This window comes from Mycteria americana, chromosome 3 (assembly GCF_035582795.1).
Source record: "Mycteria americana isolate JAX WOST 10 ecotype Jacksonville Zoo and Gardens chromosome 3, USCA_MyAme_1.0, whole genome shotgun sequence".
Lineage (NCBI taxonomy): Eukaryota > Metazoa > Chordata > Aves > Ciconiiformes > Ciconiidae > Mycteria > Mycteria americana.
The window spans coordinates 54640803-54654473 of NC_134367.1; the positions used below are offsets into that span (position 1 = coordinate 54640803).

Genomic DNA, 13671 nt, shown 5'->3' on the forward strand with positions numbered 1-13671 from the left:
TTACATATAACTCTAATCAAAACAGAGAAGCAATGTAAGTTAAATCTTTACCACATGTATTCAGACATGAATCTTTTGCATTCACTCAGTAGCCTATGTTCTGGATATATCCCTAAGGCATTTGTCCACTATAAGTAGCTGCTAATATAATTTGGAACTGCAAAGACTTTAAATAATATGCATCTATGAAACAAATTTTAATGGCTCTATTGCCCACATTTATGGGTATACCTCAGTGTCTTGCTGTAGAGAATGCCATGCAAGAGACATTGCTCACTGTGAGCTTCTTGAGAAGAGCTTCACTAAATTCTTTTTTCTGGAAGTTTACCTGCTATGGACCTTGTATTACTATATCCTGTGTCACTCAACATCACTGCAGAGGTCATCCAAGGTGGAAAAAAGAAAGGTTTCTCTAAGTTACTTCCTTATCTTCTCCAATCAGAGGGTTCCAAGAAGTTGCACAGGCTCCCAACATGAGTTAGGTCAGCTAGCCAGGGAGTAAACATGTGCACAGTAGTGCTTCCACAGCTTGGGTTTGAACAGTGATTGGACTGGCTTGTGACGCTGGGCTTGGACCTTCTCTGAGGCCTGTGTAACACTGGACTGATGAGCAATACTTAAGAAGAATATTAATGGTAGAGGGAGATATTCACAGGATCACAGAATGGTTGAGGTTGGAAGGGGAGTCCAACCCCCTGCTCAAGCAGGGCCACGCAGAGCCAGTTGCCCAGGACCATGTCCAGATGGTGCTTGAATATCTCCAATGGTGGAGACTCCACAACCTTTCTGGGCAACCTGTCCCAGTGCTTAGTCAGCCTCACAGTAAAAAAGTTTTTCCTGATGTTCAGATGGTGCCTCCTGTAGTTTCCGTTTGTGCCCATTGCCTCTTAAAAATCTTGGACTACTATGATGAAATATGTTGCTAAAAACCTTGCCTCTCTTGTATTCTTAGACATCATGGCAAAAAAAAAAATCCATTAAAATAGGGCAAATACATTTTCATCATGCTTATTCTGCTTTCCTTAAGAAAAGGCAGTACACTGGGTTAATGGTAAATGAATCCCTGATCTCCAAATATCAGTCCTTTATCTACCTATGTACTGATTTCTGAAAATACAATTTCAAATTCATCTCTGATATTCTTTTATGCTGCAAATTGTTGTTCTATGTAGTTTAAATAGCAGCTGGGACAATCTGATAAAAATCCACAGAAATATTAGCAGTTTTAATCCAAACATTTATCAGAGCTGTGAAGCCTGCAATTTTACAATACAGAAAATATTAAAGATGCAATGTCTTTAGAGAACTTGAATGCCATAAGTCAACAGCTGCAACTTCCTATAGCTGTGCATCACTCTGCAATCATAAACTCAAGCTATGAGCACTCTTCCCAGTCTGAACACTCATGATCAATTTGAATAGAAATGATTCACTCAGGATTTGGGAAGCAAAGCAAAGAGGCTGAAATGAATTATTCACAAATTGCTCCTGAAGAGGTAAATACCATAAGGTCAGAACTTCTCTAACCAGTTATTAATACTGCAGCAAAATCCCCATTAACCTAGGAATGTGCTTTGGGTAGTGTGTTGGATCTATGTGTTAAGAACCAGTTTTGAAATTTTCTCTTCACTAGGTAATGTCAAAAAGACTCAAGGACACTGCACTGAAGGCTCAGTGAAAGTGAATCAGTCTCCTGCTCTTTTAGGCTTAATACATTGCAATGCCTCTGAACCCTCTTTCCTTCCCTGCTATTCCTGACTATTCCTCTGAGCGTTTTTGAACCAGATTTGTCTAAGATATCGCCTAAATTTATCCATGTGTCTCCAAAATTGCAAATGATAAGCTGGAGTTAAGCCAGCTGACTTTTAACAGGAATGTGCGTAGTCGTGCCTGTTAGATCACAGTCTCTGTGATTTTTCTGATCAATGCAGAGAGATATTCATTTGAAATGCATATTTCATGCTTGGAGGTAACTTTGGCCTAATTTGTCCCTTTCATTGAAAATATATGTTGGCCTTTAGTCGTAGTTTGTAGCCAGGACTATATCAAGCCAGTAAGTATCACCCAAAGCCGTCTGGAATCTGGCTGCTCACCTGAAGATCGTGCAGATGTTAAATTGGATAAAATCTCCTCTTTGAACACTATTAGGTGAGTTAAATGTCTCAGTCTTTATGCCTGGATGTATATCCTGGGCAGGATAAGTGGCTCTCATACAGGAAAAGAGTGAGTAGTATTGTGGCTACTGTGGAAAATATCACATATGCTCTACCGTGTTGTGTTGGCAAGGCTCTGAAGCAGCACGAAGAAAGGGCACATTGCTCAAAGTGGTAGCACGTATGATTAAAGATATAGCAAGACAAGTAGCAATCTCTCACAAGAGATTTAAAAATCACTTATTTAGAAAAATGATGCTTCCAAATCACTGAGCAAGATAAACAGCCCACAGGGAAAATTTGATCATCTTATAATCTGAACTACCAGCTACTCTGCTACCATAGCTCAGAATATTCAGATGTTCTGGATACCTTCCAAAATCTGTGTCCCCATCAATCTTTAGATGTTGGTTTTAAAGTGGTTGGGTCTTTCTCTCTTTCTTTCTTTCTTTTTTCTTACTTTAGAAGACATTTTTCAATTGCTTTTATTCTTTTGCTTATGAATCTTTAAGAGCCATACGATGTATAAAGCATGAAAATACTCATTTCCTGAGCTAATTTCTTGTCACTTACTGAAAGGAAACATGAGCTATATGTTTATACCAATAATAACAACAACACTGTGGTTGTTTGTTTGGAGCAGGTGCATATGCTACCAGATAAAAGCAGAGGTATCACAACTGTTTTCTTTGACTTCTGAAACATCACCAGCTTTCGGTGACTCAGTCCCTGTGACTCTTCTTCTAATCTTGTTTGTCTGTCTGTCGTTTTGGTTTTAATGGCGGCTCTGCTTTTCTGATATACCTGGCTACAGTAATCTTTTACAGTCATTCTTTAGCCTCACGGGCTACTGCAACTGAATTAATTATAGACAAGTACTGCAACAGAACCGCAATAATGTTCTTTGAGGTGTGTATTACACCAGATTCCCAGATGGATGAGTTTTTTAATAAACTCAGCTTCACCACATGTATCGGTTTTCTCAACTGTTTAGAAACCAAGTTTACACGTGCAGCTCTCTCTCACACGCTTGCACATGATTTGTTTGGGCTGAGGGACTACTCTGATATACATCAAGCAAAGGTGAAAAGCTGTTGCACATATAGGTAATTTTAATCCATTCCATTTTTAAATACCACAATAAATTTAATTTTCACAATAAATTAAATAGCCATATTCAGTTTACAAAATAGAATTACTTAGTGTGAAACCAGTATTTACAAACATTGTACACTATGTACACGATGTTTAGCTTTGTCAACACACAAGCATAGAAGAAAAAATTTATTTGACCTTTTTTTGACACATGATTGACATGCTACAAGTGACACTATGGTCCATACAATAAAACAATAGTGCAAACTCACCACAGGAACTCTGAAACAATGTCGTTTGTATGAGATAAGATATTCATTTCAAATAATAAGAAAATAGTACTATCCACTCTCATTGTAAAAATTCAGCACTGTGTTTAAAGTGTCAGTATTCCTTTAGCAATATACATACCAAATATAGCCTGAAGGTTATGCTTTCTCACAGCTTCACAGACTTTTGACATGAATTTTTATGGCATAAACTAACGTTCTGCTTAGATCAATAAGTATGTCACATAAGCGCTTCACTAAGCAAGAGGAACACTGACCCTTTTAATGGTGTCTGACTTTATTTCCCTAAATACCTCCTTTCCCTTTATTATTATATCTTAAAAGATGCAACTATGCTGACAGTAAATTTATGTTAGTTACTACTCTGTAGAAAAAATTGATCCCACCGTATATTTGGTCACACACTGCATATGTACACGTATGCATGAAAAAAAGTTACTTTGATAGCCGTGTCTATGAAAAGTGCATATTTTAGCAGAGACATTTATTGCATGTCTCAGGTGCAACAGAAAGTGTTGTATGAAGTTTAGTTTAGGGCCAGTTAAATGTCCTCCCAGTGATCTGGTAAAATTTTTGATTAAAAGGATGAAAGAACTTGCGCAATTTGGTAATGACAGAGGTGTCCACCTCTGGATGGATGCGTCCCTTGCTACCCGCCAGGCACTTGTTAAAGACAATGTTAAATCGCAAGCAGTAAAACCCTCTGGTGGCGTTGAAGTATAAATTGTACTGACTTATCCTCGGAGGAAGATTTAGGAACTTCTCGACCAGCTGGAGTTCTGGCAGTGGTTCTGTGATGAGCCGGTCTCCATCTACAATATGAAACTGCTCGATTGGGAAGTATTTTAACCATCTCTCCAGATGTTTTGTGTAGATGCTGGTTCTCACCGCCTTATACTTAGTGTTCACTTCGCAGGTATTAGGATCAATAGCCAGCTTCTCAAATTTGTAGTAAGTTTTGTTCTTCCTTTCCTTACCTTCCAGCACCTGAGTGTAATCAGAAATAGCTCTTGTGGTAGGTTCCCTGACAATGATCAATAATTTGATAGATGAGTTCATTTTGTAAATCCTTTCAGGTACTTCCTCAGTGATAAAATATGCAGGGCTTTTCTCAATTGTTATTTGATGAGGGTAAGAAAAAGGCATTTTTTTCCGGTACCACTCAGTCCCCTTGGCATAGTTCTCATCATTGTCAAAGAAGTGAATCTCTTGAGAAGCTTTGACCACTGCGGGGTGAAGGTTCAACATCTCTAGCAGTGCTCGGGTGCCTCCTTTCCGCACCCCAATGATAATGGCCTTGGGAAGCTGCTGAACCAGATTGTGCAGTCGTATTTGTTCCTTGGTGGCATTGCCCTTTCGGAACTCGTGGAGCAGCCCTCGCTTGAACTGCAGAGCTCGCAGCGGGATTTCGTCCTGGCTGCGGGGTCCAAATCGACCATCGATGGGGCAGAGGGGCTGCAATCTGCAATCAAAATAAGAGGTATTTGTAAAAAAAGGATATCTCTTAAGGCAAGTTTTCTGTTACACTCATGGAAACCTTTTGCAATGTGAAGTGATGTGCTCGTCTTTCAACTTTTATTTTATTCTGCCAGTGATTAAATTGTTTGCAAATAGTTTGATTATTTATTCTGGTATTTTGCTGTGATTTGGCTGAGTAACTCCTAACTCCACCCTTCTGCTCTTTTCAAGCATAGGCACTATGATTATGGTTCTCAGGGCTTCTTGAACCTTGCTTCACGTCCCCCATTGCTGATTACTTTGCAATTGCTTAGGCAGTTTTTAAAGCATTCTAAGATGAATTTTATTTGGTCATTTTGATCTGAAAATCCAGTTCATTTAATTCATCTGTTTCCAACATTTTTCCTGTTCTAGCCTGAATTCTTTCCTGTGCTTCCCATTGTGTTGACTTTATTAGCTGCTGATCCAAAGTTGGCCTCTTCAGTGAACAGGAGCAAAAGGGATGAAAACCAGCTCTCTAGGCATCGCCTTTCGATATTTTCCCTCCTCTTTAGAAGATACCTGGTGTTTTCTCTGGGACAGAATCAGGAAGACCAAGGTTCTGAATCAGGCATGATTAGCAAGGCACAGAAAGAAAGGCAAGAAAAGATTTTAAAAATGCTTTTATTACCTCATTACATCAATGATTTTCTTGCCATCACTTACGTATCCTCCCACTGAACCTCATTTTGTGCCTTACTTTTTCTTCTTTTGCCCCTGCATTTTTGTGCTGTTCTTTTATATTCACTTGCAATTATTTCACCTATTTTCCACTTTTCTAATGCTTCCTTCTTGTATTTAATGTCACTGAATGCAAGAAATGATTCCGTATGAAAAAGTGTTAAAATTTTGCTAGTACAGAACCTTGAATAAGCCCTCACCTCCACTCCCAGATCAGTGCTTTGGTCATTATACAGGCCAATATTGCACTGAAGATGAAAATGGTGTGTAGAGAGAGCTTCCAAAGTCCTACAGAAAAATATTAATAATTATTTGGAGAGCCATGCTCTCCAAAATTAAGGATATGTAAGAACAAAGGTTGCCTAGGCAATTTTAATATGAGCTCGCTGTGCATATGTATTATGATACGGTTTTTAAATTACACAGCCACATGCTATTATTTTTCACAGGACCCCTGCCTCAACCAGTATACCAGATGGGCAATGCTCATTAATAGCTGTTTAGGTATTCAGCATTTATTGTGGTTTCTCAGCATGCGTCCCCTCACTCATTTACTGTATATTATTCAAACCCTGCTTTCAGGACAGAATTATTTATTTCTTTATGGCTTCTCCATCCATCACTGCTTGTTGGAGTCTCTAATTTGACACTGATGCTAGGACAATGGATGGCTTGGACAAAGTAAGTTTGATCCCCCCTGGCTGACCCACTAGTTGTTTCCTTGATTATCCAGATGCGGAGAGGTATAGCCTGCACAGACAGAGCCGAAGGAACAACCCAGATGACATTGCTGGGTTCACATGAGTTCTAGCTAAGTCCTGCAGACTAATTAGAAGGTGTGATGAAATGTGAGTTCCTGTTGTTATTTCTTTTCTCAAGTTTCCACTCTCTTCTTTTCCCTTGCTCTCTGCCATCTACTGAGTAAGAGCCTGACTTGGCTGCAAAGACCGAATCATTGCAACGCTGATGCAAACCTGCCAATAAAAAAAACACAAACCCACAAGCAGAAAGCGATGTCTTAACTTGACAGTGGTACAATTTGGTCAGACTGTGGTGTGCTGGTAAGACAGTCTTTCTGCAGCAGCAAGGTGTCAGTTAAAAGCATAAGAAACAGAATTGCTATCTCTGTTCTTCTCTTCCCTCTCCTTCTGTGTATTTGTTATTTGTTTTCAAGCAAAACGGATTCCACAACAGCAGTTCAGACCCATCTCAACTAATTTTATCTTTTTTTCCCAAGAAGACAGCACTGCCTTCAGTGTAACACAACAGCTTGTCAAACAGGGTGGTTTCCTTTAAAAGTAAATACTCAAGATATCCTCTAGCCTAAGGGAAAAGATTGGATGTTGTTAAAAGTCCTTCCTCAACACTTTACATTTCAGTTTTTTTACTCTTTCCCCTTTCTTCTCTCTCTAAACAATAAAAATTATCCTTTAAAAGATCTTGGCAGTGGTGGTATTAAGCAGGCTGTCAAATCTTGGTAGTTGAATCCCCAGATGTAACTATTTACTGTTATATTGCAACATGTTAATATTTTTGATTCTCTGAGTCATTTTTTCCATTAAATTAACAGAGTCCTTTGCAAAGAAAGAGTATACAACTTTTATTATATCACTGAATTTGCTCTCCCAAAATAGGCAATTTCTCAAACTGCTACAGTAAAACTCGACAAATATTCTTCTTGAGAAAGCCCACCATAGAACAGTTAATCTCAGGGAACTATATTTTTGACAAATTTCAAGACAACTAAAGTACGGCTGGGCAATCTTAATGCCAAGCATTAGTGCTGTCTCTCCTGGTCCAGAGTACTTGTTATTTGCTTCCAATGAAGGTGTCACAGTGGCAAAAGATTATGAGCCTGGTTCCAGCAGGAGCAGTTCGGAGCATCAAAATCAGGTGCAGAGGCTGCCCGTACTGCCAATGAGAGAGTCAGGCAACTCAAAGACTTCTCAACATTGCCAGGCACAGAATCTGTTTGAGCTCCCGCATGTGAAGCAGCTCCATGCACTCAGGATCTGAAGGATGACGGCCTCCCCTGGAGGGAAGTGCTCAGCTTATTGGACTTTATGACTCAATGACTCAGATAAGCTAGTGGTAATTTCCCTTTGGGCCTAAGAAAACTCAAAGCATTCCTGTTGAAGAGCCTAATCTCAGCCTATTTAATGTGGGCCATCCCCAGCTCTCTTGTTCAAACTGGACCTGCATAAATTAAGCATAAATGAATCTGGATTTCTTCCCGAACAATTAGTTATTTCAAAGTCTATTGAAGCCACTCAGTGTCCTTTTACTGACAGACTCAACAAGTTTGGACTGTGCCCTAGTGCTGAGGCAGAAGAACATTTCCAGTTAAGTCATCTGTGTCTCATCCTTTCTAGTGCTTCCTTCTCTCTCTCTTTCATAACCAGTCCAAATAAAGGGCTGCTTTTTAGCAGTGTGGTATTTTTCACACTGGGTAATGCAAGAGAATGAAACTGAATTTTACTGCCATTGGCAACATTATATATGAAACTGGTGGAATTCACTGCCGCAGGAGGTCAGCAAGTCAAATACTGTGGCGAGATAATTTTATAGCCATCAGTAAATTCTGAAGATGTGCAAGCATAGATAATAGCATAAGGTTAATTAGATTTCATGCCTCTGAGCATAAAATATACTTTTGCAGGACCAGGAAGGCATTCTGCCTCCATTTACAGAATCACTTTAGTCTCAGTGTAGTTTTCACCTCTGAAGCATCAGAGACGCTTTGACCACCAGGGGAAAAAGATATAAATTCTGGGGCTTAATTTGCAATGTACTTGGTCCTAGCTGAGTGCACAGTCTCCCTCTTCTTCTGGAGTGGATTTAAGCAGCTGAAGAAGGCACCCAGTGACGTCAGATGGAGATGAACATTACTGAGCAATGGACACTAGGTAGCTCGGTTTCCAATTCACTTTGCATGCACTGCATACTCACACAGCATTGTGTCACAATTTTGAACTCAACTAATATTTTCCATCATTTAAAAGAAGAACACTAATAGAGCATTAGCACTGGCAAGCTGTCTACCAGCTTCTGAAAATATTGAAGTCTTGTTTCATTCATTCTTTTGAAACAGCTTTTTTTTAATCCTGTCTTTGTGTAGCACCTACCAGAGCAATCCCAGCCCATTTTGAAGGTGACAGAAACAGCAGTGTCAGTGCAGGTAGCACAATTGTTGCACTGTCAATAACCAGTCAAAACTCAGTCTGGTCAAAAGCGCCAAATAATCTTTGATTTCCTCTGCTGGGTTTTCTACTGCTCTCCAGGAAATCGCTTGCAGAGAAACCCCACTTATTTAGCACATCCAGCTCCAGAAAATACTGGCTAATTAACATAGTTAAAATTCTCAAACGCTGAAGCAATCTTTCAAGTGAAATAGTATTCAAAACTTGACGAGCTACTCTGCAGGCTCGTACTTAATTTTAACTACCACTGTAGCACATTAATTGCTTGCTCATAAATTTAGAAAAGATGATATATAAATACATCATAACTGTTTGCTGAAACTAGAGGTCAACACACAGATGCACACAGACAAAAATGAGCTACTGTAATGACATTTTTACTGGATGCTGTTTTATTTCTTCTCTGAAAACAAGTGCCAATGTGCTTAGAATACAAATGGACAGACAGAAATACTTTGACAGGGATGACCTGCGACTCTATTTTCCTACTCTCTTCTCCAAAGGGGAGGAAAGAACAATGACAACTAATACTAGAATAGACAGTCTTTCTGTCTTTTTATACAGGAATAGACACTAAAAAAAAAAAAAAATCAGAGCCTTTAAGCAAAAACTCATACAATCTGAGCCCATTTATAATTATGAGAGCAGCTACTTAATGACTTACCTATCCAAGCTCCCAACTCTGGCAACTAGATATAGGAGACTTCCAATAGCAAGGCTGCCTAGCACAAAGAGCTTCTGTCTCAGCAACGCCTGCTGTTTGAATAGCATGGCCCTCCATCAATCTTCAGGACTTCTTCAGTCTGCAGAGACAAGAACACATAAAACACTCATCAGAAAGCAATGTGCAGGGTAATGTTTAATCAGTTGTTGCAAGTGATTAAGCCACACTTGCAAAATCTTTTCAAACTGCAAAATAAGTAGTTAAAACTTTTTTTTTGCTACTGTTTTTCTGTCCCACATGGTAACACCAGGGAATGTATCTGGGATAGGGTGATAATTCTGGAGGTGACAGTTCAGCTACACCCACCATTACTAGGGCTGTCTGATAGCCACACTGTGGGTCTTGACAGTGTAGAGGCTTGTATTGTAATAGGATCTCTTGTTAGGTAAATATGTTTAGACTTTAAGCCCTTCAGAATCAGTCTGGGCTAGATTTCAACAGAGATTTAAATGCTCTGCTGCCAAGTGAGGCATCAGTAACCAGGAATTAGGCTTGCAGGTCCTGTGCACACAGTGTATGGGGCACATTTACTGTGTCTCTGTTATTATTAGAGTGTAAGCTGGAGAGAAATCTAAAATGGTGTATTTCCTGATCTGTGCCAGCAAGCCCCTGATGACAGGCCTGAGAAGCATGTAGCTGGGGTGGCTACAAAGATGATTTTTCGACACCAGTGCATCCTATCAGCTCTCCCTATGCTGGCTGTCAGCTTGGGCTGTTCTGCGGAGAACCCCTTAAGCACCTCATCAGCCCCACACCAGCCTTGGCTGTCACCTCAAGACCTGATGAGACACAAACTGGCATCCTTGAACTGAGTGTGCCTATATCCCCAGATTTCTGCAACAAGACTTAAATTTCCTTTTCTGAAATGCACCAGAGATCATCTAAAGCCCACAAATGAGCTTTGCTTCAAATACTTTAGATATGAGGCAGGTGTGAGTCAAAAGATGTGACCTTGTCCCAAGAAAATTGAACCAGAATAACCAGGAGGTCACTGGGTAAGGTAGAGGGAAGTGCTGAGTAAAACTGTTTCTCTTTAGCCTGACTCTTTCTTAGGCATGAGGTTTGTGTTCAGGACTGCAGAACTGTTTAGGAGACTCAGAGCTGGATGCCTAAATACCTTCTTACAAGAACTGAGGAGAAAGATTGGTCCCTCCTTTCAGAGCACAGCCCAAGATGATGTGGTTCTTCACTCTCTACCAATCCTGGGCTTTCTTATAAATATACAGGAGACATAAGTTCAGATCCTCTCACTGGCTCAGGGGATGTAAAACCGTATTGTCTACCTACCAAATGAATGCTTTAATCACCAAATTGATCCTCTTAATATAAAAAACATAAATATAAACTGGAATCACCTGAACTACTCATCCATATTCTCACTCCCTCAACCAGGGAATATTTAATGTATTATGGAGTAGTTTCAACAGAAACTGTTTTTTTTTTTTCTGAATTTTGACTGGACTTACTTTGAACAATTTTTGATGTCAAGTTTCTTATGTTTTATGACTAGTAAAGCTCCTTTTGCAGCTCAGTTTCTTCTTTTCCAGCCTTAGGACTTGCATCAAGCAAGACTGGCATAGATTATTATAAGCATATGACTATATACAGAAGCAGAATGAGTAGTGAGAGTGCAAGGTGTGACTTGCCACTGTTAAACAGACCCTGCAAGTGTTTCTTTGTCCCGCCCATACTGTTAAAGTTTTGGCCCAGAAAACCCTCACGAGACTCCAGGGCACAGTTTGGGAGCTACTACAAATCAGGAACCATTCCCAATAGACCACATGCATCCAGCCTGCCTGCCTTAGTGCTGGCTGAGTTTAATGATATGGATGCAGATCACTTCATACTGGTTGTCTTCAAGGGTGGTAGAATAGTCATTCCCAAGCACATTTATTTTACCACTATAGAGAAAGCCTTTGTAAGACCAGCCCATCATCTCTTGATAAAAGAGCCATGCAACGCTGGAGCTCTGAGTCTGACTGAGCCTCTAACACACTTCTGATGTGCTAATAATAATAGTAACTCCTTATACAGCCAGGTCATAGCTCAAGATAACCTGTCGTACAGGATAACCTATCATACAAAATATATTGCTTTTTACATAGATAAAAGCAACTCTATAATAAGAATTCTTAGATAACATCCTTATTGCAACAAGAATCATATAAAACACAGAGTAAAAGGAGTTTGCAATGTAAATATAGAGACAGAAGAAGCATTATCATCCTTTAAAAAATAAATGAGGAGCAGAGGTACAGCGAGATTAAGTGATTTGCTCAAGGTCACAGAAAAACCCTGTAGCACCAGTGGGATTCAGTGTGAAATGTCTGAATTCCTATCTAGTGCCTTAACTACATGATAAACTTTTGCCTTTTTTGTAGTATACTTTTTCTTAACATTGAAAAATAAACATAAAAACAACATATAAATGAGGATTTCTAGACATTGAGCAAGGCAGAAAACCCATAGCTGAAGCTTAATTATTAAGAAAAATGCACAGATACTATAACTCTATGTTGATATGCTACTGCTAATTACTTTTAAAATTAAGTTATTTAATTAGAAAAGAGGAAAGAGAAGGACATGATGATGATGATGATGATGATGATGATAGCAAATTTTCGTAAGTTTCCAGTTTTAAATCCTTCAGTGCTGCTCTCTCTAAATGGAAGTATCACTTCAGCATTACAACAATTGGTTCCAAACTTAATCTCTCAGAAAACTCTGTACATGCAGCTAAAGTGCTGTCCAGATGTTCTCCCTCATACAGGCTCTTAGACCTCAGTTAAGTCCTACCTGCAGGCCTCACTAAGGCTGTGGAGGTCATCAGGACATAATGAGATCAAATTAATGACAAGCTGTTTCCTGAAATAGATTCCAGAAGGCCTCATGTCCTCGGTATTCGTCTGCAGTAAGATTCAGTGCAAAAAACCCAACCCAACCCAACCAAACAACCAAAAAAACCCAAACCCAAACCAGTTCCATTTGCTCTGTGTTTGCATGTACGTGAGTACAGAAAACTTTTCCACAGAACGACAAGTACTAAACACCCACTAGAAAAGCAAATGTAACATTCTTTATTTGCTTGTTTCATTTTTGTTATCACTTTCAGCATCTAATTTAAAGTCCACAGAAGGAGTTTTATTCCAGAGAGGTTGTGGCCTTTATAATACTTTCCTCAGATGTTAGGTTGTTTTCATGAAAAAAAATATAGACAAATAATATCTCAGCTTCAGAAATGGCTACATCTTGCAATGGATGTACTGAGATAGCTCTATGTGACAGAGGAGAGGACAGAAGAAAACCTTCTGTTTAAGCCAAGGAGTTAATACAACCAGAGTGTGATTAAGGTGAAGGTCCCTAAGGCAGAAATGTTGCTGGAGACTAATATGGCACCACTTAAATGAAATGGAAAAAAGAAATTAAAAGGAAGAAATGAAAATTCTGGAACATATTATAAGCTGCACAAAGTTTTCTGTAAGGAATGCATTTTAAGTTTAAAACTTAACAAGACGCTGGAAGGCAAGATAAAATTTAATCCAAAGTGACAAGACTTTAGCAGTTCTTTGAGGCAAATAAGGGTGTATTTTAAAAAATTTTGCTCTCTGTTAGGGGCGACAGCTGAACTGGCACACAACCTACTGACCAGTAGAAGGAGTCTTAGGAAAGCCGCAGGCAGAACTCTCCTGGTAGTGGATGCTGAACATGGAACCTCCTACCAAAAGAGATGACAGTATACTGTTGCACATCTCCAGAGGGCTTACATCAGAAACATCTATCTTTAACAATCTAGTTAAATATGTATACAAGGAAAGTTCCTTCCTGGATATCCAAGAGAGTCACGATGCACAAAGAACGACACAAGCAATTCACAAAGTGGAATGCATAATTTCTAGAAATGAAAGTGCATGTAACATCATGTAGAGAAAAAAATGTAATGTGCTTTGTGATTTCAGATGCACAGCCGATCTAACTTGTTAGATTGACATGACAAAGTTAAATAAAGAAGCTTCATTTAGCACTAGAAAGTA

General features: G+C 39.3%; 1 protein-coding gene across 1 annotated transcript; it reads right to left on the reverse strand.

Moving 5' to 3' along the window:
• Positions 1-4069: 4069 nt before the first annotated feature.
• Positions 4070-9687, reverse strand: HS3ST5 (heparan sulfate-glucosamine 3-sulfotransferase 5). The gene is made up of 2 exons (XM_075497331.1): positions 9581-9687; positions 4070-5000 (listed from the first exon to the last, which is right to left on the reverse strand). The coding sequence occupies exons 1-2, from the start codon at positions 9685-9687 to the stop codon at positions 4070-4072; spliced, it is 1038 nt and encodes a 345-aa protein (XP_075353446.1).
• Positions 9688-13671: the final 3984 nt, after the last annotated feature.